The 24,866-nt window shown below is 44.4% G+C and overlaps 2 protein-coding genes across 6 annotated transcripts in view; one reads left to right on the top strand and one right to left on the bottom strand.

Annotated features, from left to right (window-relative positions):
• The window catches only part of NFKB1 (nuclear factor kappa B subunit 1), a 127,347-nt gene extending 124,153 nt beyond the window's left edge, over window positions 1-3,194 (top strand). For all 3 annotated transcript variants that reach the window (XM_012436529.3, XM_012436528.3, XM_012436530.3), the window contains one exon: window positions 2,364-3,194. In XM_012436529.3, coding sequence (XP_012291952.1) covers window positions 2,364-2,524 — 161 coding nt within the window. In that variant the 3' untranslated portion in view covers window positions 2,525-3,194. The remainder of the gene's footprint in view (window positions 1-2,363) is intronic.
• Window positions 3,195-15,992: 12,798 nt separating this feature from the next.
• The window catches only part of MANBA (mannosidase beta), a 117,143-nt gene continuing 108,269 nt past the window's right edge, over window positions 15,993-24,866 (bottom strand). For all 3 annotated transcript variants that reach the window (XM_064384053.1, XM_064384054.1, XM_064384055.1), the window contains 3 exons: window positions 21,080-21,222; window positions 20,021-20,278; window positions 15,993-17,203 (listed from right to left, as the gene is read on the bottom strand). In XM_064384053.1, the coding sequence (XP_064240123.1) occupies window positions 16,979-17,203; window positions 20,021-20,278; window positions 21,080-21,222 (626 nt within the window). In that variant the 3' untranslated portion in view covers window positions 15,993-16,978. The remainder of the gene's footprint in view (window positions 17,204-20,020; window positions 20,279-21,079; window positions 21,223-24,866) is intronic.

The following is a 24,866-nucleotide window of genomic DNA, read 5'->3' as shown; positions in this document are numbered from 1 at the left end:
GTAGTCCCGTACTTCCTACAATTTCATTCTCCCACTCTGTAAATGGCCCTTCTGTGCTTTCTGGTTCTAAACCCCCAATACTCTCTCCCTCCCCTTACTCATGCAGCAGCCTTACTTCACGCTCTATTGAAAACAGAAGAAACAAGAACCCTCTCATCTTTGCACCAAGTGCCAGCCCACCTGTGCCTGTGCCCACATTGGCGGCCTTCCATCCGGGCTTGGTGGGTTAAATTTATGTGCCCAGCTGAGGAGCCACCTCTCCCCTGAGTCCACCCCCCTCACCTTCCCTAGGTCCTTGTTCCTGTTAATTCTTACCTCTCTCCCCTGTATTAGCCATTCTTCCTCCCCATTCTCCCACTAAGCCACCTAGCAAGCATGTCATGATTTCCTCATCTTTAAAAACAAACACACCGAAACAATCACCTTCTTGATCCCACATCCCATTTAGCTACAGTCCAATTGCTCTATTCCCATACACAGCAGAGCTCCCCAGAAGAATTTTAGAGTTGTTCTTTCCAGCTTGCCACGTTCTACCCTCTGCGTGAAGTCCTGCAGTTGGGATCCCATCAGCACCGCTCCACCAGGCCTGCTGTCCTCACAGTGACCGGTCACCTCCTTTTCACCTCGACCCCTCGCAGAGTGTCATGGTTGACCCCTACCCTCCAACTTCAGACCGTCTCCATTCCTGGCTCCTCCGCAACACACTGCCCTGCCTGCCTCTTCCACACTCACCTTTTAAAGTCCCAGCCCTCAAGGGTCAGTCCTAAACCCTCCCTGTTTGGTGCCTCACCCAAGCCCAATACTGGCCACATGTGTCAGAGGCACTGCCATCTTCCAGGAGGTTAAGACAAAACCCAAGATTGTCAGGAGTCCTTTCTGGCCTGAATCACTTCATATGAGACCCATCAAGCGTCACCCTCTCTGCAGCCACCGCCCTGGTCTAGTCCCCCGTCATTTCCTGCCTGGGTTCCTTCACAGTTCCCACTCAGTCCCCTGGTTTCCTTCCTGTCCACCTCCCTTCAGTCCACTCTCTGCCCAACAGATGGTGCGATTCTAAAAATTAGTGACATTTTGTTACTTCTGGGTTATACCCTCCAGTTCATTTAATCATTCATTCAGCAAATCCTGATGGAACAGATACCGTGTCTCTGCTGTACTCATTTGCTTTCTTAAACATTGCTTTGGAAGCTCCTCCTCCACGCTGCCCTTCCACTCCCAGTGTTTTCCCTGCTCCCCTGGTCACTAGTCTGATCCAGCCTTCGGGCCTTGGACCCTTCTCTTCCCATTCCCTGGAAAGCTCTTAATTGGCTGGCTGTTCCATGCCCCTCAGTTTCAGCACTCATCTCACCCTGCCGGGGGCCTTCCTCAGGGAGTGAGGGCAGACATCATCGTGTGCACTTGACAAAGGAATAACAAACCCGATCTCCTGCGTCACGACCCAGTGCTCCTTCTGCACAGATATTTAAAAAGAAGAAAATACTTATTTTTTTAAAAGCAAATACCTAAGCATTAAGCCCTTAATTTGTAGTTATTTTTAAGATATAGTTTCTAGCACATAATACAAAATAAAGATTAAATAAATCAATCAATACCAAGATGATGGTCATGCCACTGGCATTAAAGTCTTGATATTCTCATATTGGAACTTGATACAGCAGAAGATAGCATTTTGATTAGTGTATATTAGACTTCTGTTTCCTTAGTCACTGTCTCTGTATAGGAAATAATTTGCCTTGGTCACATCCCTAAGGATACTTATCAGTAAAGGGAATTCAACCTGATTTTCCAGTATAGACTCATTTTCAAAATCACTTTACTTTTTTGCTACCAAAAATGTTTTCAAGGCAATGTATACTGTAATAGCATATGAAGCCCAGAGAGAGATCTCATTTTTAGTTCTTGCTTCTGTCACCAATTTATTTTGCCGGGGTTCAGCAGTTTCCCCAGCTATAAAATAAATAATACAGTGGTTGGAAAAATACACCTGATTTCTAAGGGAAAAAAAAGGTCCACTATGAGTCAAGAGAATTCAGAAAGGATTCTCATCAACAGAAGACTAGATGGCAGGAGGAAGATGTGAAAGCATTCGGCTAATTCTGACATTTGGCTAATTCATAACATCCTCGCAGTATGTCCCACGGTATCTTCTGCCCTTCCCACAACGGTGAGCAGTCGTGACAGTGGGGGCGGCATAGGTGGGATGTGTGGCTGGCAGAAACCAGTGGGCAAGAGTTGTCCACAGAATAGTCCATGAGCTTTTTAGAGCCAAACTTGGAGCCCGCCTGGAGGGTAGCGCGTATGAGAGCAGAGGCTTTGCCTGGTCTCGGCCTTTCCCCCAGTGAATTTGTGCTTTCTCCCCTCAGATGAGCTCCGAGACAGCGACAGTGTCTGCGACAGCGGCGTAGAGACGTCCTTCCACAAGCTCAGCTTTACCGAGTCTCTGACCAGTGGTGGCTCGCTGCTAACTCTCAACAAAATGCCCCATGATTATGGGCAGGAAGGACCTCTAGAAGGCAAAATTTAGCCTGCTGACAATTTCCCACCCCGTGTAAACCAAAGCCCTGAAATTCCACCGCATTGTCCACAAGAGGAAAGCTGAAGTGTGCCCAAAGGTGCTCAGAGAGCTGGCCTGCCAGGATCACTCTCCACTTAGCGCAAGGCCTTTTCAACTCGGCTTCCTTTCTTGGTTCATAAATGAATTTTAGTTTGGTTCACTTACAGGCAGTATCTAGCAATCATAGCACCGGCTGAGCGGATGCATCTGGGGATGAGGCTGCTTACTGAGCTTCGCTTTCTGTTGTCATTGTTGCCCCTCTGCTACGTTCCTGTTGTCATTAAAGATACCAGTGTCCCCACCTGGCAGTCCTTCTGACCATCCATAGCATCGTTTTGCATTCAGATTAAGTGTTAAGAAAAACGGGATATTTTAAAATGAGAGTCACTTGATGTGCAATTTTAAAAAAGGAGTGTTACTTTTTCTAATGTGGTTATTTCTCTGATTTTAAAAAAAAATGTACTTGTCAATATTTAAACATGGTTACAATCACGGCTGAAAATGGTGTTCCCTTCTTTTCTGCATTTTGCTATTGTAAATATGTTTTTTAGATCAAATACTTTAAAGGAAAAAAAATGTTGGATTTATAAATGCTATTTTTTATTTTACTTTTATAATAAAAGGAAAAGCAAATCGGTGACTTCGCCTTGTTTGATCTGTGCAAATACTTTTCTGAGATGCTTCCTTATAATCATGGGTGATTCCTTAACCCAGTTATCACATCCATATTGCCTATTAGAGTCAATTTTTTAATCTAGACATGAATAAATAATTATCAGAAGGAAAATGTTTAACCGAAGATGAAAGCTTGGATTTGTCAAATCCTTACCTAGCTCGTCTTTCGAATGTACACCTCACTTTCCCCATCTCAGGCAACGCTACAGCTCTTCAGCGTCCTCCACACCTCTGTGATCAGGTATTAAAATTCCATATATCAGAGCGCCCTGAACTAGAAGCCTTCTAGCATGAAGCTTTGCTCAACTGCTTCTCAAAGAGTTGGGAATGAGGAAGATGGAAAAAGTGCGTTTTTGGGTGAGGTGCTAAGGTCGACATTGTAACGCACAGCTAGGATTCCCCTTTGACAAAGGACTGGTCTGCGGGTGCTGCACTCCGTCAGCTGCCTCAGGGAATGCCTCTGCTGCAGAGAGCCACGTCTTCCTAGGCCACCTCCATTTCCACAGTGGCACCCATGCAACAGTGACCAGTGTGGGTATATGAAAGCCTGTCCAACCCAGGACAACGCCAAAGGGCTGTTTGAAGCTTCAGGATTCCCATGAGAGTGCTCAACTTCTCCCTCTCCCCGTCCTGCTTACTCTCCCACCCTTTCATAGCTGTTAATCTCGAAGGCACTCCAGAAAAACATTTAACAGACATTTCCAAGTCAGAGTCAGTTTCCCCGAGAACCTCGCCCACACAGGTGCTGGGACCCGGGCATAACAATTCGGCGCAACATGTCGAGTCGTTAATCTTGGAAAGAAAAACCAATTTACAGAGAAGGAAATCGAGGCTTGAAGAGTTCACGCAGACCATAGCTAAGCTGCTTCTGAGTTTACAGCCAGCTCTGTCCAGCTCTAGAGCTCATGATGGGACATTTTCTTGATGAGAAAACAGATAAACATTGAGTCCAGAAGTAGGCTCCAAACTATATAGGAATTTAGTATGTGATAAAGTAAAATTTCAAATCAATGAGAAAAAGACGGCTATTCAATGTGTTCGTCTGTTCTCACGCTGCTGACAGAGACATAGAAACCATATAAACTGGTTAATTTATAAAGAAAAAGAGGTTCAATGGACTCACAATTCCACGTGGCTGAGGAGGCCTCACAATCACGGCAGAAGGTGAAAGACGCGTCTTACGCGGCAGCAGGCAAAAGGAAAATGAGAGACGAGCGGCGGGGGTTTCCCCTTATAAAGCCATTAGATCTCATGCGACTCACTACCACGAGAACAGTATGGGGGAAACTGCCCTCATGATTCAATTATCTCCCACCGGGCCCCTCCCACAACACGTGGGAATTATGGAACCTGTAATTCAAGATGAGATTTGAGTGGGGGCACAGCCAAACCATATTACTCAATAAACAGAGGTCCCAACTGGCTAATCACTTGAAAACAATCCATCTGAACCCCTGCCTCCCTTCTTTCATCAAAATAATTTCCAAATATATCAAAAATTCAGCCACAAAAATATTGGAAGTCCTAGACATCATTGATAAATAATCTTGAAATATGAAAGGCTTTTCTAAGCAAAACTTTTCACTGGCATAAAAGCGGTTTAGGTTCTTCATTTTACAGCGTGTCTCAAATAAATCGAACCTTAAGGAAAATTCTACTTCTGTTTTCTATTACATTGCCATTTCTCCACCCCTGCCCAGCCCCATGATTCCCCTTTTTGAAAGCTGTTTCTGTAAAGTGAAAAAAATACAGCTCTTACTTTCCTTAATTCTTAGTTTTCCGACAAGCAGCCCATGCCTCCACTCCTCGGCCGGTTCCTCTCTATGACAGATCATTGTTTTCCAGCTGGCCACTCCAAGGCCTCCTGTCTTAACAGTATGAGGCTGACACTCCTCCCGCTGAGGGGAGGGGGCCCGGTTCCTTCTCTGAGAATCTAAGCAGACCTGTGACAAGGCTGGAAGAGATGCTAAGTGACTTCCAAGGGTTAGGTCATAAAATGGAATACACCTTGTGCCCCATCATGCTGGGCCCTGTCTCTTAGAAGCTGGTCGTTGTGTTCTGAGGGAGCCGAGTGGACACAGGGAGAAATCAAGTGCGGTGTTCAGTCCGCAGCCTTACTGCGGCCCCGGCCAATGCCAGCAGCAACCACGAGATGTGTAGGGAGTGAAGCTTTCAGAAGATTCCAGCCCTCAGCCATTGAGTCACCCCATCTAGCCTTCAAACTGCCTCAGCTGATGCTGCCCAGAATAGAGACAAGCTGTTCTGCAGAGCCCTGCCCACATTGCAGATTCGTGAGCAAATTAAATAATGGTTGAGGTTTTAAGCCTAAAGTGTGGAGTGGATTGTCACCATGCTCCAGGTTTGCAACTTGACAGCTCACCTACCAGAAGTTCATTTGAAGAGAAGCTGACTTGAGGAGGAGGAACGACTAAATAACTCATACCAAGATAGAACAATCACATTCCCCTTCTTTCATAAGAAGCCCCATTTCTCTTCTGTCCCAGAAACTGACTCTTGTTCTTCCCAGATCTTAGTGCCGGCCTGAACCTGTGTGGTGCCGCAACAGCAAGGCCAGCAGCCTTGTCTGGGGCTCAGTGAAAGGAGTATCTTTCATATTGTACCAGCAGATGGAGATAAACCAAAAGGAATGCAGGCGATCAGGTAGAAAGCTACAATGGGCCTGAAATAAACCTTCCCAGAAAGCTTGTGTCACAGCAGGAGGCCATTTAAAAATAGCTTCCTCAGAACTTCAGTCATTTTTGAGGTTTCTAGACGCTGCAGGCATAACCCCGACTTTTTCAGGATCAGCAGTCTTTCTTTTCAGCAGAATGAAGCCCTGCTGCTGCTCACTTACCTACCTGAGTCTCCTGCAGTAGCTGAATGTGGCACAGACATTCCTGGTCACCACCGTGGAATGCAGCCGCACAAACTGGACTTTGTACACTTTTAGCAGGAAAAAAGGAGGAAGGGAAAGATCCAGCCAGCTTGGAGCATTTATTACATGCCAGCCCTTTTCAATAATTTCTAATGATAATTCTCAAGACACCCCCAAGAGGTATATATTTAACCGCAGTTTACAGTAAGGAAATGGATGATCTAAAGTTATTAAATAACTCACCCCAGATTCAAATGCAGGCCCATCTGATTCCAAAGACTATTCTTTAGTGATGTTTACAGTCCTTTGATAAAAAATAACTTTATTTAAAAGAGAAAGAAAAATGCATGCAGACCTGTACAAAGATGATGGAGTCGCCATGTACCCAGCCAAAATGCAAAATGAACCCAGTATAACCGAGAGGCCGTACTGCTTGGAGACCTGATTTTCCCCAGGATAAAAGAGGCAAGGATGCTTACGTATGAATTATTCATCGACTGGAAGTTACCACATTTCTTTCTGCCTCCTATTTCGTGCTTTTGGAGGAAATTCTCTTTCTGATTTGTGCTTCCCTAGAGAATGGACATGGGAGGCACAGGAGTCAAAAGAGGACGAAACTAAAATTCTGTTTATTTTCTCGAAGATCGCAGAACTTAGGGCTGGAGAGGATCTTAGCGATCACCTTCCTAAACCATCCAATTTTTATCTGTTTCTGAACACCTACAGAGTGAGAGCGTCTCTTCCCCGCTGGCCTCGCTGTGGCTGGCTGCATCATGTAAACACCCATCCTAGAGACTCCAAGTTCCCGTCCGCTGGTTTCCCAGTTTGTGGTTTGGTTTGGGGACTGGGGGGAGACACTGAGGAGAGGCTTGAAATTCAGTGGGTCTTCTTCAATTGCTACAGATCTCATTATGTCCACAACAGCCTTTTTCTGTTACCGTGCACAAGTTAATAGTTCCACAAGTTGTTCAAGCTTCTTAAAATGAAAGGGAGGAAGGGGCTGAGATAGCATCATCTTACTTCCGTCCGCTAGCTTTTTCACATTGATATCTCTTTCCAAAGTAATTATTTCATGGAACTATCACAAGAGTCTTCAAAGTATAAAGACATGCTTCCCCAGGGAATAAACATGGGAGGCACAGGAGTATTCAATCAATATTTCTTGGGCATCTGTTGCTTGTCAGGCTCTACAATGGGGTGGTCATGAGGAAACTGAGGCACATGAGACTCATGACCACAGGATCACTGGACTCCAGTACCAACACTGTATCAGGGTCAGGGGTGAGTAGTGTCTCTCTTCCACTTAGTCATGCAGGGATCTAGGCTGACAGTCTCTTCCTCCAGCACTTGGCTCCTAAGGTCTTACTAGGGGTGATAGCTCCAGTCAGCCAGGAGAAAAATGCTGAGTGTATGTGTGGGGGTTTTGAATGTGTCACCTCGTCTCATGTTGTGCTGAAGAAAAACTTCAGTCCCTTGGTCACACTAAGAGCAGCGAAGGTAGGGGGGTGATCTACTTCTGTTCCCAGTATTAAGAGAGCTGTTGATTTTGGAACAGGTGACAGTCTTTGGCACAGGTCATAATCCCTTCCCTGAGGGTGACTGAGCCATAAGGTTCTTTCTAGTTCCGACTTGTATGCAGACGTTCACTCTGAAAGTCACCTGCAATCATGGTAAATGGCCATCACTAATGGCAAAATCATGTCCTAGGATTAAGCGTGAAGACTGCGTCGTAAGCACATAAGTTACAGTTTATCTTAAGGAAATCCTCAGAGATGATTAAGGATGTGAGGGCCGTTAGGCTGGGGAAGAGTTACAGCAGCTTCGTGTTGTTGCCCTTGCACTGATTCACAGAGACCTCTGCTCTCCAACAGTTCCTTAAACGCTGCACAAGAAGTCTGGGCTTGTAGACACCACAGTTGGCCTTCTTCAAGAGTTCTTGGCCCTTCGAGATCCTACCCAAAAGAAAGGGACAAGCAAGTTTATCTTGGCTGTGATCTGCAGAGAGCTGGAAAGACTTTGGTTCCCATTTTTGCAGGAAATGGAAAGGAGCAGAAATTGGTTCTTGTGGAATTAATATTCTCTTCAAGCCAGAAGCATAGCAGATAAAACAGAAATTCTTGAAACCCTTTTTTCCCAGAATTCCTTCTTGGGATCCGGGAAGCAGAGCTGGTGATGAAGACAGTGAGGTCCGACCCTCAGGACTATGCTGGGGGCACAGCAGATCAGGGAAGGCTGGAAGTCGATGCCCGATACTAGATAACCAGGCGATTAGGTCTGTTCCCTGGCAAAAAGAGACAGATATTTTCTTCATTTCAAAACTGTTTCGCATTTCTCTTTTTTGTTTTCATAAAGCAATAATGCACAACTTATTTTTTTGCTTTAAAAAATTGAATGAAAACCTTCATGTCAAAATGAGTAAAATTTTTAAAAAGAAATTTAAAAAAACCTCAAGTCACAAGACTTTTTTTTCATTTTCGGCATCCCTTCTCTTCACCTCATTTGAATGCAAATGTTCCCTTAGGCTTTTGAAATAATTTTTCTTTCTGTAATTTTGAAAAACAAATTTGCAAAAATAAAAAACTAAATGTGAATGTTTTCATTTAGAAAATATTTTCAGATATTGACTGTCATACCAGCCTGAGAGGTGAACAGGGAGGGGTTTTAACTCCTGCCATTCTCCACGGGACAGCGATGCTGATGTGCTGGAAGGCCCCTGGTCTATGTAAGGAACACGGGACGGGCCGGGACTCAGTCCTCAATCCCCATGCCGAGCTCCTCGGCTTCAACTGCAGCGGTGGGTCGTGGAACACTCAACTGCTCCCAAGGGGTGGGTCTTGCCCAGGAGAGAGAAGCAGCTTGCAACTGGGGGCTCTGAAGTGTTACCCAAGGCTGGCTAAACAACAGGAAACCAGCATTCCCTCAGCAAATGAACTCGGCTTCAGCACACACGGTGCCTGACACTGGTCCCCAAGAACAGGCCCAGGGAGAGGCCCCGAGAGTCCACGCTGATTTCCTTCCTTCCTCCTGCCCATTCTCCTTCCAGCCCCACTCTTTTTGCAGAAACTTTTTTCTCCACCACGTGCCTCTTTCTGCCATTTTTGTGTCCCTTCACCTTCCCCCAACAACTCAAGCCAGGGCCCCAAAAAGGCTATCCATGAGCCACTCATGTTCATGTAGAATCCTGCCTCACAGCTGAAGCAAAGCCTGGCCTAGAGAGGCCAAAGAGACCAAAAACGACATCCCTGTAAAGACCCATCGTAATCCCACAGACAGGTCCTGCTACAGGAGCAGGGCCGCCAAAAAGAAACATTCTCGTTCTCTTCCTTTAGATCCCGAAGGCCCTGCACCTCCACCTCTGCTGCCTGCGACCACAGTAGCAGGGGCAATTTTACCGCCCAATAGATGGAGACCGTGTGTGCTCAGGAAGTGCGTACATGCCCGTGGATAAGCGAACCTCTCAGGCCTGATCGTTGCAAGCAGCCCTTAGCATTTTTCTCCATCCCAGTTTTGATCTGGGAAGGTCAAAGCCACCATTTGGCCCTGCCTTCCGTTACTGCCTAGCCAAATGCACATCTTGAATGATGAGCAACATATGCACCCAGCATGTGGGCCAAGGACCATTTTGGTCCTTCCATCAGCAGAATGTCATTCCTGTCCCCAAATCGTGCCCATGGCTCACAGTTTGGGTCCTGGTCCTTTCTTGATTGCTTTGTTACTGAGCCTTTAAATAGCTCATTTGACTTCTCCTCTGTCAATCATCTATTGAGGAGGCTTGGTGCCAAGTTTTCACAGATCCATAGTAAGTAATTTGGATTGAAAAGCATTCATATGCCACCCTTTTGCCAAGGCAGCCACAAAGGATGGAAATGAAATACACATGCTCCTCAACTTACAATGGGGTTATGTCCCGATAAACCCATTGTAAGTCGAAAATGCATTTAATGCCCTGATAAAGCCATCATATAGTCAAAAAGTCATGAAATCATAAGTCGAACCATTGAAAGTCTGGGACCTATCTGTAACCAAAAGGCAGAAAATGGACAAATTTGCTCTGTGAATCTGAACCTTGTGATCTGGCTATGCTGGTGCTTGGCATTTATTAGCCCTGGAGCCTGGGAAGAAATCAAGAGCTCAGCAAACAGAACTGCCCTTTGGGTTCCTTCTTTCTCCTTCCTCCCTCCCTCCTCACCACTGTCCTTTCTCCCTTTCTCTCTCCTTCTGCCTGTCTTTTTCTCTCTCTCCTTTCTCATTCTGTCTTCCTTTCTTTCCCTTTCTCTTTCTGCCTTTCTCTTCTCCCCCTTCTCTCTCTTCCTTTCTCTCTCCCCTCTTTCTCTCTCCCTCTTTTCTTTCTCTCCGCCATTTCTTTCTTTCCTTTTCTCTCTTCCTCTCTCCCTTCCTTTTTCATTTCTCTTTCTCTCCCAATCTCTTTCAACTCTTCTCTTTCTCTTTCTTTTTCTCATTCTCCTGTCTCTTTTTCCCTTCATCCCTCCCGTCCTTTCTCTCTTTCTCTTTATTTCATTCCTACGATAGTTTCACATTCTTGCATTCCTCTGGGGCACTGGCATCCAGCTCCCTGAAGCTCGGAAGGTGAGGGGCTTGGGGAGCAGCCCTGCAAGTGTTTTCTTACACTCCCCTCCCACTGGAAGGCAGCAGACACTTAGAACTCTGGGGAAGCCTCCCGGAAGCCAGCACCCTGGCCCAGGGCAGTCCCCTCCACCCACCACCAGCCTCATTTCCTGAGCACAAGAGGCCTCTGCTGGAAGAAGCAGAACTTTGCACTTTCCCCAACAGCTGGCTTGCCTCTTGCTACTCAATTCTATCTTTTTATTTTATTGGCTTCTGTAAAATTGGGAAAACCTTACCAAAAAGAGGAATTAGAAATTTCATCAGCTTTCTGCCTGAATTTCTCTTCTTCAACTCAGGTCATGAAGCTCGATGATTATTTTCCCTTAGCACAGAAGCCTGAAGTTGCTCTTTCCTTTTGAGCGATTCCTAGGCCTGATCACTCCAGCCTTATCCTTTGAGGAATAACATTGATAAGCCAGCATTTACCACATTTACACCTTTATGTTATTTAATCTTCACGGTAACACTGTGAGATAGTTATTACCATTAATCTCACCTTCAAGATAAGGAGACTGAGGCTTAGAGGCTGATTGGTCCAAGGCCCGTACTGGGAGTTTCAGTATCAGAGCAGGAGCCCGTAGCCCTGCACCACATGCAGCCTGCACACGTACACACACGTACACACACACGTACACACGTACACACGCGTACACACGTACACACACGTACACACACACGTACACACACGTACACACGTACACACACGTACACACACGTACACACGTACACACACGTACGCACACGTACACACGTACACGTACACACACGTACACACACACGTACACACGTACACACACGTACACACGTACACACACACACACACGTACACACACACAATTTGGATCTTTGACAAGGCAAAATCTCATTCATGTTTGCAGGTTGACTATTTTAAAATCTTCTAGTTTCAATACGAAAAATATGGGGAGGGAAGCATGCCAACCACCCAACTTTGGCCTGAGAGTTCATTGTAGAACAGCAGGGGCCCTTCCTTCACCCACTGGCAAGCTGTGTCCCCAGCAGCCTTCCTCACTAGAGACACGACTGCCACTGCAGTATCCCAGCTCAAGAAAGCAGGTGACGCATCCCCCAGCCAAGAGGATACCCAGGTGCCCACACTACCCTCTCCATGGCCCAGATATGTTTGGCCTCAAAGACCTATGCCTTTATCCACGAGGATGCTTTTAATTACAAAATTACGCCAAGAATGCCTGACTATAAGTGGGTTAAACAAATAAGGGCTTTTAAAAAATACCATTACAAGAACATTAGAGATAGATACAACTATATTTTACATGGAATCTTTCCCTTTTTAAATGTTAGCATGTAATTCAACTTTTTAAAACACAGTCTAGGCCATGACTTGCTGGTCAAATATGACCTAAATCTTGAGGATGACCAGGCAGGGTGGGAGGGGATCCAGGTCCGACCTTCTGCCCTCCCATTCTCACTGCTGCCCCCGACACCCCCAGCTCTCCTGGCTGATGCTGTTCACAGCCACCACCCAATGCCTGCACATGTTCAGTTCTGCCCACCTCCCTAGGTTGTTTTGATGGCTTCACACAGAGGCAATGATGATTGTAATAGCTCGCAGTTGGTAGACAGTTACTATGTGCGATCCATAATCTATGCATTATCTCCTTAGCACCTCACAATTAGCCTATGAGGCAGATACTGCTACTGTTCCAATGTTAAAAGAAACGAAGGCACAGAAAGACTCCATAACCTGGATCCAAGGTCAAACAGCCTACTACTAGTGGATCTGGGACTGGAACACAGTAAGTCTGATTTCAGTGCCCATGCCTTTAACTGCTGTATCAATCAGAATGCTTTTGGTTGTAAAATCAGGACACTTGACTACAAGATTAAACAATTAAGCCTTTATTTCTTACCACATTATAATAAGACCAAAGTTAGATGGTTAAAGGTTAATTTAGCAGGTAAACATCTCTGACACCCGCTGTCAGCAACGTTTCTTTAAGGTCACCAAAAAAGGGCTGCAGCAGCTCCAAGCATCTGGTCCTCAAACAGCTTCTCAATTTTACCCAACAGCAGAGGATTTCGCCTCAGGTCTGCCTCTTATTAAGCAGGGAAACCTTCCCCCAGTAACCCCACATTAGACATCAACTGATGATTCATTCTTGAAATGTTTCATGTGCCTAACCCTACATCAATCACTGGCAAAGAGGACTAGGCTTAGAATAACAAGTTATGATTCAGTCTCCAAGGCTGGACACGGCCACTTCTATTAGCAGAGAGGAGGAGGATGCGGCTGCGAGGTGGCCAGCCAACAGTGTCTGCTCCAACCCCGGCAGTGAACCAGTAAATTTTACAAAACCAGCAGTAAGTAACAGGCACAGGATCAGAACAGGAGGGTTGTCACCACATAAAAGACGAGGCAGGAATGAGTACTGGTTCTCACACAGAAACGTTCGTGAGCCAGAATGTCTCATGTCCTGAGCGTTGTAGGTAACTTAGGTGTTATCATAATCATGTGTATTGCTCACCGCATAGCACAACGTGGCACATGGGGAAACTCAGTCAATCCTGTTTAAAGACAGAGATCAACCTACAGGCTTAAGCAAACTTTTCTTTGATGGCAGGATTCAGTAACTCCTGTCTACCTTTGCTAAGCTCATTCACCGCTTGGCCCTATTCAGGACTTAAAGATGTCTTGGCAAGTTAGTCCCACCCCGGCTTGTAGATTACAGGCTCAGAGCCCAGCCTAGCCAACCAGCTGATTTTGTGCTTTTTCTTCCTTAGGTATTAATTACAATGAATGTCTTTAAAGATACATTTCTCAACTGAAATTTTTTGACTTATTTTTTTACCATAAACTTTCCAAAAAGCTTCCCTAAAGTACTGAATAAGATGGCGCCTTATCTAACGTTGCTTCCCTGTCAGTGTCACGGTCACCTTAAGGACTTGTCACCAGCTGGAATTGCCTTGTACGCTGGCTTACTGACTGTCTCCCCTACAATAGATGGTCCATGAGAACTAGGACATATCTGCTTTTTCATTGCCATACCCCTAGTGACAGGGACAATGCCTGCCCAGAGCGGCCTGCAATACATGCTCGATAAATGAATGAATAAATTCTTAAGTCAAACAGCGTCTAGAGGCAGAATATAAACGCGTCTTAACTTACCAGTGATTTTAAGGTTTTGTATGCTACTCTGGTTCATGCCTCTGATAAATCAATTAGAAAACAAGAATTCGCCCATGCACTTCAAAATATTACTGTCTTTTCTGCATAACCCTTTTTAATTGCATGTGCTTATTGAATTAATAAGACTGCATTCCATCAAGGCAGACACTGGGGATGTTTTCAAACGCTTTGAATTTCCCACACAGACAATGCCTACTTGCTTTTCTCCCTAAATCTTACCGAGCTGGAGAATAAGTCTCATATCTGAGAGCCAGAGGTAGCCCAAGGGAATATTCTTTCTATCTCAGGTCTTTGTCACTTTAGGAATGTTAGGGAAACATATCTTTATTTTTCCTGCACGTCAGTTCACCTTCGTTCCAACAGAGAACAATATCTTTCTATTTATTTTCCAAGTGGCTTCTCACGGTTTGAAAATGTCTCACAATGAAAAGTCGAGTAAGGAAAAAAAAAGAGAGAATAAGACGAGTTATTGTGAATGTGAACGAGAAAACGGTTATTTTTATTGTTCTCTCTGTTCTGAAATGGGAAGATATAATCCTGTGAACTGGCCGCTCTTCATCCCACTCTCTCGGGAATGCGCTTTGCAAGAGCGTGGCAGTAGGACCCGGTTCTGTCTTCTTATCCTATCGCTCGCACAACTAAGGATATGGTTTGGATATTCGTCCCCACCTAAATCTTATGCTGACATGTAATCCCCAGGGTTGGAACAAGGGCCTGGTGGAAGGTGTCTGGATCAGAGGCACGAATCCCTTTGGTGATAAGTGAGCTCTCCCTCTGAGTTCACAGGCGATCTGGTGGTTTTTTTTTTTTTTTTGAGACGGAGTTTCGCTCTTGATACCCAGGCTGGAGTGCAATGGCGCGATCTCGGCTCACCGCAACCTCCGCCTCCTGGGTTCAGGCAATTCTCCTGCCTCAGCCTCCTGAGTAGCTGGGATTACAGGCACGCGCCACCATGCCCAGCTAATTTTTTGTATTAGTAGAGACGGGGTTTCACCATGTTGACCAGGATGGTCTCGATCTCTTGACCTCGTGATCCACCCGCCTCGGCCTCCCAAAGTGCTGGGATTACAGGCTTGAGCCACCGCGCCCGGCCGATCTGGTGGTTTTAAAGTATGTGGCACCTCCCACCCACTCTCTCACTTGCTTCTGCTTTCGCCATATGACGTGCTTGGCCCCGCTTCGCCTTCTGCCCTGATTGTAAACTTTCTAAGGTTTCATCGGAAGCCAAGAAGACGCCTCGTGCGATGCTTCCTGTACAACCTGCAGAACTGTGAGCCAATGAAACCTCTTTTCCTTATAAATTACCCAGTCTCAGGTACAGCAATGCAAGAATGGACTAATACAACCTCTAACCGAGAAACCCTATCGGAAACTCAAAGTCAAGAGTAAGTGATAACAAGGTAGGTGTTATTATTCCCATTTTGCCACAAGAAAACAGCACCGAAGTTAAATAACTCGATTAAGGTTACAGAACTAGTAAGGGCGGAACTACAAAGTATACTCTGGCCCATCAGCTTCAAAGTCCCTTCTTGGGGCCCATGGCAAAACATGCACGGGGTAAAGAAGAGCAGTCCTCCCTGCCCTGCAGCAATGCTTTGCTAAAACAAAATGTGCAATAGTCATAAGAACATAATATAATATTTATCACCACGTAAGACTCTTTGGAGTCCCAGCCCCCTCGATAAGGCTGTGTGTGTGTGAGTGTGAGTGTGTGAGAGTGTATGTGTGTGTGTGTGTGTGTGTGAATGTGTGTGTGTGTGTGTGAACGTATAAAATGAGGATACTCTTAGATACTTAAGGAGAAGGCTGGATTGTCTTTTAGAGTCACTGAACCTAATACTTCTCATTTTTAAAACCAAAACTACTAACAATATCTCAGTTTTAAAGCCTAACACTCTTTGCTGGTCCATTCTATAACCAATTACCTGACTGTTTACAGAGAAAACCTTTCACATGTCTTAGTTTAGATTCTTCAAACTCTCAGTTTACCAAGCAGAATAATAGCCAGAGCTAAATGGAAATTAGGGTCCAATACCGTATTGGGCACAATTGAATATTTATACAAAGGTTAAATAAGCCACAGATGAAATACCAAGTTGTCAACGCAATTTATGAAACTTTTATTTTTATGTAATTTCACACTTATAGAAAAATACCCATATGCCTTTACCCAAATAGCTACTTATTAACATTTTGCCTCATTTGCATTATCATCAATGTAATTTTATAAACATAGTAATGTATAATAAGACAATTCTATAGCAATTTAAAATTAGTCAAGATAAATAAAATTATTTAAACTCAAGCTAAAAGGAACACCATTTTGCTGCCACGGTCCACAAGTTTAAATCCAATTTGCAGGCTCTGCATTGGAAAGCATATTGGATTTAGAAAAGTGTAAAGGCCTCACACTATCATAGGTGATGACCAATGTCAGGACCCTCAGAAATTTCCATCAGTGACATTCATTTCCATGTGACCATATTTTTCAAAGGAAGATCACTCTATCAGCCTTTAAAAAAAGAAGTTGTTGTTAAAACAATATCTTATAACAAAACCCACAAATGAAAAAAGTGTCCTACCCCAAAAAGTAATCAAATAGCAACAACACTCAACATCCTAAATTGTCTATCCACATGGCTACCAAGAAATCTTTGTTGTAACATTTCAACCTCCATTTCCCTCTGAAATAAGGACAAAGCACTTCATTTGAGAATTCAGTATTTCCCAAAGCTAACTATGAAACCTATATCACCTGAAAACCTTCCCTTCGGTTCCACAGATCCTGCCATGTCACATTCTTGTGACCCCCTGCAGGGCCATCTTGTTCTAAGTGGTCCGTGTCTTGCTAAAGCTGACAGGTGAAGGGCTAAAAACACAGTCCCAGCACAGATTCCAGGACTCCCAGGCACAGGCTTGTTTGAGGATATCGCCTGGGTTAACAGCCTCCCCTGAAAGGGCTCAGATGCGTGGCAGCAAGCAGACGTGTCTCGGCTTCTCTCCTTCTCTGTTGCCTTCCTCTCCAGCCGCTTCTTTAGATGCTGTATTTCCCTTGTCCACTGAAAATACAACCTAGATTCCTTCAGTAAATATCTGTTAAGGAGGTCACACGAAAAGATTGCTCCAACTCACTCTTGCTGGTGGGCTCCCAAGGGTAAAAGAATATAGTTCGTGTCTTCTCAGTCATGAGGAAACCGTTGTCACTAAATCTCCCTGGGACGCTTCCTACATCCAACCAAACAAACGGAGCGACGGCTGAAGTCTCCAGATCAAAAACAAACATGTCACCTCGCTGAGAGATGATGGCCTGAAAAAGAAAAAAAAACGAAGTGAAGGACGAGGGAAGAGTATTTATAGAGCCTGTAGACAGCTCCTGTAAACATTTGTGTGGGCCTAATAAAGAGTGCATTTCCCACAACTTTGGTTCCACAGCTGCTGAAGTGCAGTTTCAATCACATAACAATACACAGAAAATGACTAGAGGCTACGGAAAGTTACCAAATTATAATCTCCAATCAAGGAAACACATCGTCTCCAATCATTAAGAATATTTCACAAGAAGCTCAAGGCTTTACATCTTTTACAGTTTTTCTCAGAGTGTCATCAGGAGAGCAACATTTTTACATACAGCCTGGGTGGTTTTAATGACTTTCTAAGGCTATATCTGGACCTAACTACAGAACCCAACTGTGGAGCTTATATTCGAGTCTTCCGAAAAGATCCAGCAATCTAGAAAGCCCACCGCCGGAAATGTACAAAAGCTCTGCCATTAGAGCTTCTCTTTTTTATTGCATAGTTCAGTAAAGTCACATTATTAGCATTTTTTTACATGTATGAATTCCACAAAATAGTGGCAAAAAGAGAGAGTGCCATTTAAATCACGTAGGCTCCATTCCACTTAATTAGCCGAAGCGCATATGCCCAGCGGATGTGCCACTTCCCAGAGGGTGAGGGTGTGCAAGCCTCTCTTAGCGTGAGCACAGAGCTGAGTTCCACCTGGTTTCTTTTTTTTTTTTTTAGACAGTCTCGCTCCGTCGCCAGGTGCCAGGCTGGAGTGCAGTGGCGCGATCTCGGCTCACCGCAACCTCCGCCTCCTGGGTTCGAGCAATTCCCCTTCCTCAGCCTCCCGAGTACCTGGGACTACAGGCGTGCGCCACCATGCCCAGCTAATTTTTGTATTTTTATTAGAGACGGGGTTTCACCATGTTGGCCAGGATGGTCTCGATCTCTTGACCTCGTGATCCGCCTGCCTTGGCCTCCCAAAGTGCTGGGATTACAGGCGTGAGCCACCGCGCCCAGCCCCCGGAAGTGCTGGGATCACAGGCGTGAGCCACCGCGCCCGGCCCCACCTGGTTTCTTAAGCTGCACATCTGTCAGGTAACATCTCAGCCTTACATTACATGTTATGTGTGACAAAAACAATTTCAAAGAGCCATTTCCACTATATATAATTTAGCCTTACATATTTGTACAATATGTTATCATTCAGGGTTCTGAGTTATAAACAAGGAAACCTATTGATACAAGCAGAAAAGAAAATTAATAAAGTGTATCAGGTAGCTCTTCAGGGTCAGAGACTCAGGCTTGAATTTAGATGGCAAATTCCCAGACCACACTGCCCAGCTGTTCCAAGGAACGTCCTAAAGCAGCCACAGGAACAAGGTTCACGCAGCTCCCGCCAGCTGGCCCCAGGTACTGCTGCTCCAAGACCAGGCTGAAAGAGAGGCCAGTGCCTTGCTCACGCTGGTTACCTTCTTTGAATTGGAAATCTCTTCTCTGTATACCTGACTGCAGAGCCTGGGATTCGAGCTTGCACCCTGGCTTCAGGGAGATAGGGAGAACAAGTTTCTGGCATCTCCCTTGAGATAAGAAGCCAAGTACCTAGTCTATATTAAGTCAGAAATAAATGTTAACTAACATTATTATTAATATCATTTTCTCTCCTTAAGAAAGACAAGTTTCACTGAAATCAAAATGAGATAGAACAAAGAAAGAGCCCTGCTTTTCTCCCCCCAACCCTTACCCACCTCAAGGTGATGAAGGCCTAACTCAGGAAAGAAAAAAATTCTGTTTTCAAAATTGTAAGTTTAGAGACTACAAATTCATCCAGTACATAGTTTTTGTTTCTCTTTTTTGGAAAGAAATATACATAAGAGTATGTCATTTCCTTCTGTTCTGTTCTCTATTAGTTGTTACAGATAACTTGGATTTTATTATGTGACTATTTATTAATTTAGAAAGAAGGTATGTTTTCAATTGCTAGGCCTTTTTAAAATAAAACACAAGGATTAGGTGTTACATATATTTTTAAATTAAATGTAGAAAACTCTATGAAGTAAAAGTGTAAAAAAGATTTAAAATTTTCTAAAAATAGAGAATGTAACTTTCTAGAAAGATATTTCCTGAGTGTCCAGAAGATAGGATAGCAAAATTTAAAAACATGTATTTCCAATTGCTACGTGTAGGGGAGAAGGAAGGAAAGGTTTTTAACCTACTAGACAAATGCCCAATTCTCCAGCTGCACAATTTTTATAACAACACATCCTGATCATCCCATTTTTATATCTTGGCAATTATAAAAAGATTTGGTGATTGAGCTACTTTGAAGCAATAAATCAAAGAGACCAGAGTGAATATTAATAGACTCTACTTAAAATTAGACTGTGTCAGCTGGGCTCCAATGCTTCCCAGCTCCAGGACCTCAAGCTCACAACTTAACCTCCTAAACTGCTTCCTCACTGATGAAATGCAGATGTTAATGCTTGGAGCTGTGGTGAAAGTCAGAGCCTATGCAGTGAAGCCCCCAGAACAGACCCTGGAACCTGGACATGAGGCAGTGGTGATGACTCCAGCCTCCTCTCCCATTACTGCACCTGCCCACTAAGGAGGGGTGACGGGACACACGAATGGTGGTCACCAGCAACTCTGGCAAATCCTGGATTTGAAATAGAAATCATTCGGTGTTTGCTGCATGTGGGAAGAGGCCAGTCTTCCCCCAGGCCTCAGGTAAACTCAGCACCAAGGAGGGGACACATGCAAATCTCAGGAGGCAACGAGCTGGCCCAGGAGCAGGAGAGCCGCACAAGGCCACAGCCCCTTGCCCTCCGCCATGACCTGTGCTTACAGTGATCTGTGCCTTGCAGAGCCCCATGGCCTCCTTCAGTGAGGACAGGAAGTGGTAGTTGGTCGGGCTCAGGAGTTCATGGTCAGCTGAAAGGTAAAAGGAAACCACACAGCTTTCCCGTGTGCAATTCCCACATCTCCTCAGCAATTCAGACACTGGCTCCTCATAGAGGCAGACAGCCTCTCCTGCTTTCATCACAAAATGTTCAGTCACACGAGAGCACACGGGCTCCAGGGAACTCCAAGTATGGACTCTCACCTGGGGAGAAATAAAACAATAACAACAGGCATTCTTGGTTGCTATGTTTTTAGGGGACAATAGTAGTAATAATTGCTGCAAGTCAGGAGAGCAGAAATGGTTAAGAGACTATGAAATCTGAGTCCTAATCTCAGTCCCGCAAAGTGCTAGTTAGGTGACTAAGTTAACATCTCAGCCTTCATTTCTTCATATGTAGAATGAAAATAACAGCGGTAATGTCACAGGCTGCTGTGGGAATTTAAAAAATAATCCATGGAAGCCACAGTACCTGATGCGCTGTAATTTTTCTGTAAATGTGACCTATTTTCAGTGTTATTAGTGCCCTCCAAACTACAGCCACCCAAGACCTTTTACTTAAATTTATTTTTTAAATACAAATTTGTTTTCCATATGCCCATTCTGAATAGCTCTACTGATTTTCACTATAACATGCCATTTTTAATCATTTCTTTTTATAAAGTTTGGACTATTTCCAGCCTCTAATAATTATAAATAACCTTGCATTTAAGGAGCACTTTACAGCATATATAATTTGCTTTCATCTAGTAATTTTATTTGCTATTCATAGAAAGCCTGTAAGAAGTTAGACTGGTATCATTTTACAGAGGAAGAAATTGAATCACCAAGATGTGAAGGGTTTTGCTTATGGTCACACCATACATGGCAGGGTTTTAGCCAGAATATATGTATTCTAACTCTAAATTAATTTCTCATTCACTTTCCCAAAAGAATGCAACCAAACAACTAAATAAACACTCTAAAAGTCCCCTTCTATCTTAGAAAACAATCCAAGTAACTTACAGTGAGTGTCATCGTATAATCCGAGTGAAGATCTGACACACCATAGATATAGAATATGTTTTCATTCTCAAAGCCTACTGGCAGCAGTGGGGCAAAGAAATTCTGAGCAAAGTAATGAAGTATTTTCCACTTTCCTCCGTACTCTGAAAATAATCAAGAGTGTCAGGAGATGGCAAGGTCAAGTAGTCAGAGAGGCACTGTCCAACGGTCCAGCTGTGTGTGGCTCATCGGGGTTCTAAGGGAGTGAGCATGTGAGGGGGAGTCGACAGTGAAGGGCACCCATGTTTGTGAAGGGCTCTGAGCACTCTGGACATTATGTCATGTCACCCTCACAACCTCTGCGCAGGCATTAACAACCCATGCTGTTATGCGATTTCGTCATTGTGTGATCATAGGGTGTACTTACACAAACCAAGGTGGTAGAACCTACTACACACCGAGGCTATACGGTACAGCCCGTTGCTCCAGGCTACTAACCTGTACAGCATGTTACTGTGCTGAATACTGTAAGTAATTCTACACATAGCAACAGGACAGTGAAAGTACAGCATTATAATCTTATGGGACCACCATCATATATGCACTCTGTTGTTGACTGAAATGTTATATGCTGCATGACTGTATATAAGAACTTACAGATTCTAGGTAGCCACTGATTGCTTTAAAGTTTAACCATTTCAGGTGATAAAGGATAACAAATACCCCCCACCCACACCCACTATAAGCAGTGGATTTATTGAGCCAATCAATAGTTAAACGGGGGCTATGAGGCCCCCAGAGCAGAAGCAGATGTAGAAAACTTGTCACAGCTTCTCACTGATACTTGTTTCCTCTAACAAGTACAAGGAGCCAGTGATCTTCCTCAGGCAGGCAGGGTCCTGCCAGGGTTTAGAAAACAGCCAAGCTCTGGTACTTGGGTTTTCCTACTGTGATGTTATTATATATATATATTATTTTTCTTCTATGATATTATTATATATATATATCATTTTTCTTCTAGAGTTTGATATAGTTTGGCTGTGTCCCCACCCAAATCTCATCTTGAATTGTAGCTCCCACAATTCCCATGTGTTGTGGGAGGGACCTGGTGGGAGGTAATTGAATCATAGAGATGGGTCTTTCTCGAGCTGTTCTCATGATAGTGAATAAGTCTCATGAGAGCTGATGGTTTTATAAAGAAGAGTTTCCCTGCACAAGTTTGCTCTTACCCGCTGCCATGTAAGAAGCCCCTTTGCTCTTCCTTCATCTTCTGCCATGACTGTGAGGCCTTCCCAGCCACGTGGAACTGTGAATCCACTAAACCTCTTTTTCTTTATAAATTACCAGTCTCAGGTATGTCTTTATCAGCAGCATGAGAACAGACTGAAACAGTTCCTAGCTCATAACTACCACAGCCCTTGTAACAGACTCTTGTTATAATGTTGAGGTGCTTTAGGACTTCAAAGCAGGCCTCAGTAACAGAATCTATCTCTCTGACTTCTTCCCTCCTTTTACCAGCCCAAGCCACGACTCTAATCTGATTGTGGGTCATAAGACACTTATTCAGCAGGAGTCCTGCCCCATAACCTGAAGGAGGGAATGTTTCACAGAAAGGCCAAGAAGCTGAATGGACAGGCCTTGCTGGGTTTCTCCCCTGAGTCTGATGGTATTAGATTATATCCGCTTTGTCCAATCACATTTCTACATGGTTATCAATCATGGCTATCCAATGAAGTCTCCCTATAACGCCCAAGAGGACAGAGTTCAAAGAATTTCCAAATAGCTGACCACACGAAGGCTGGCAGAAAGATGAACAAGTACTCATCCACATTCCCGGAGGGTGGCACACCCCCACCTCACAGGGACAAAGTTCCTGTGCTCAGGATCCTCCTAGACTTCACCCCATGTATCTCTTCATATGGCTGTTTATTTGAGCCTTTTAAAATACCCTTTCGCAATAAACTGGTCAAAATGTTTCCTTGAGTTCTGTGAGCCACTCTAGCAAATTAAACCCAAAGAGGGGGCGGTCGTGGGAACCCCAACTTGAAGCTGGTCAGTCAGAAGTTCTAGAGGCCCAGACTCGTGACTGGTGTCTAAAGGGGGAAGGCAGCTTTGTGGAACTGAGTTATCAACCTATAGAATCTGACGCTATCTTCAGGTAGATAGTGTCAGACTTAAGCTGGAGGACACTCACATGGTGTCCACTGCAAAAGTGATTGCTTGCTTGGTGTGTGGGGGAAATTTCCCATACAGTTGGTCACAGAAGCCTTCTGTGTTGATGGTTGTTGTGGAGTGAGGGAATTAAAAAAGCACTTTGAGGCTGGGCATGGTGGCTCACACCTATAATTCCAACACTTGGGAAACCAAGGAGGGCAGACTGCTTGAGACCAGGAGTTCAAGACCAGTCTGGGCAACACGGCAAAACCCTGTCTCTAGAAAAAAATACAAAAATGAGCCAGGCATAGTGGTGCACAGCTATAGTACCAGATTGTCAGAAGGCTGAGGTGGGAAAAAGGCTTAAGCCTGTGGGGTGGAGGCTACAGTGAGCCACGATTGCACCACCACACTCCAGCCTGGGAGACAGACTGAGACTATCTCAACAAAACAAAACAAAACAAAAAAGCACTTTGAGTTTGAGTGTTTTTTTCCCCACAGACCTACTCTTCCTGAGGAATTCGGGAATAATCTACATCGTTTAAAGGAATATTTACAGAAGCTGGGCTCTCCCATTTTTGAATCAAATTCAGTTTCAGAAGTCCACAAGCTCATCCACAGACAGAAAGCAGAGTCAGTACCAAGAGTTTCTGAACAATATGTCTTTGTCTACCTTTCGAGCATCCCAAAAGGATTTCCCCCCAAGTCTACCCTTGATTCTCAAACGCTCTCTTATCTGGTGGCTGCTGATAAAGAGTTTCAACAAAGAAACTGGATTAGAAATCCAGTCCTCTGTAAGAGCCATCCATCTGGCACTAATGAAAACATGTTTGGAATGAATTTCTTTTGATCTGCATTTACGGCCAGTCTAAGAGCCTCACCCAACCTTTCTACTTTGTAGCCTTGCCTTATTTTTGACCCAAAACTCTTCTTTGCATTATTAACTGAACTTTGTTTCAAGTCACCTCTAGTGAAGGCCAAAGACTCAACATTATTCCTTAATTTTTTTGTAATGTACCAGAATAGATGGAATAATTCAAACTGCAGGTCCCATGCCAATCATCTCAACTGTTGCTAGTTGAACTGTTTCAACTGGTCACCTTTCCCATTTGGGATTCTGCCTCTACTACCTTTTCCCAAAGAGCTAAATAGGGCATAATAAAGATGTCCTTAAGAGACAGCTTCATTATGTCCTTAAAGGACATCTTTATTTGTCCATAAAGGGGAATCAGACAAAGGGAAACGTTAACATATAACCAGGCCAAACATCTACCTGATTGAATTCTCCAACACAGAAGAAGGGATGCTTAAGTTCATGCTTCTTTAGCCCCAGAATGTCCTCTTACATAAATTCAAAATTCTATCCAGTTAATTACAAGGCACATGCCTTAGACTTATGTATATGAATCTATCCCATTCTTAGCCTGCTGTTGCAACTTTGCACAGCACAGAACTCATAATTGGGTTACCCTTGAGGCTCATGGAAAGACTGCTAAGGTAAGTTTGGCGGCTGTAGCTCACAGGCGGGCTTTTAAGAAAGTGACCTCTTTTGAGCGTAGCTCTGCCTGGGCTGATCTGACCCCTTTGGCTCTGTGCTTTCTCAGTCCCTCTCCCTACAGTGTCGCTTTCTCTCAATCGCACAAAGAACACTGAA

This window comes from Aotus nancymaae, unplaced genomic scaffold (assembly GCF_030222135.1).
Source record: "Aotus nancymaae isolate 86718 unplaced genomic scaffold, 86718_ANA_hifiasm-v0.15.2.pri h1tg000033l, whole genome shotgun sequence".
In the NCBI taxonomy this organism is placed as follows: Eukaryota; Metazoa; Chordata; class Mammalia; order Primates; family Aotidae; genus Aotus; species Aotus nancymaae.
Note: the sequence above shows the minus strand (reverse complement) of the source record. Positions and strands in the feature narration are given on the sequence as shown.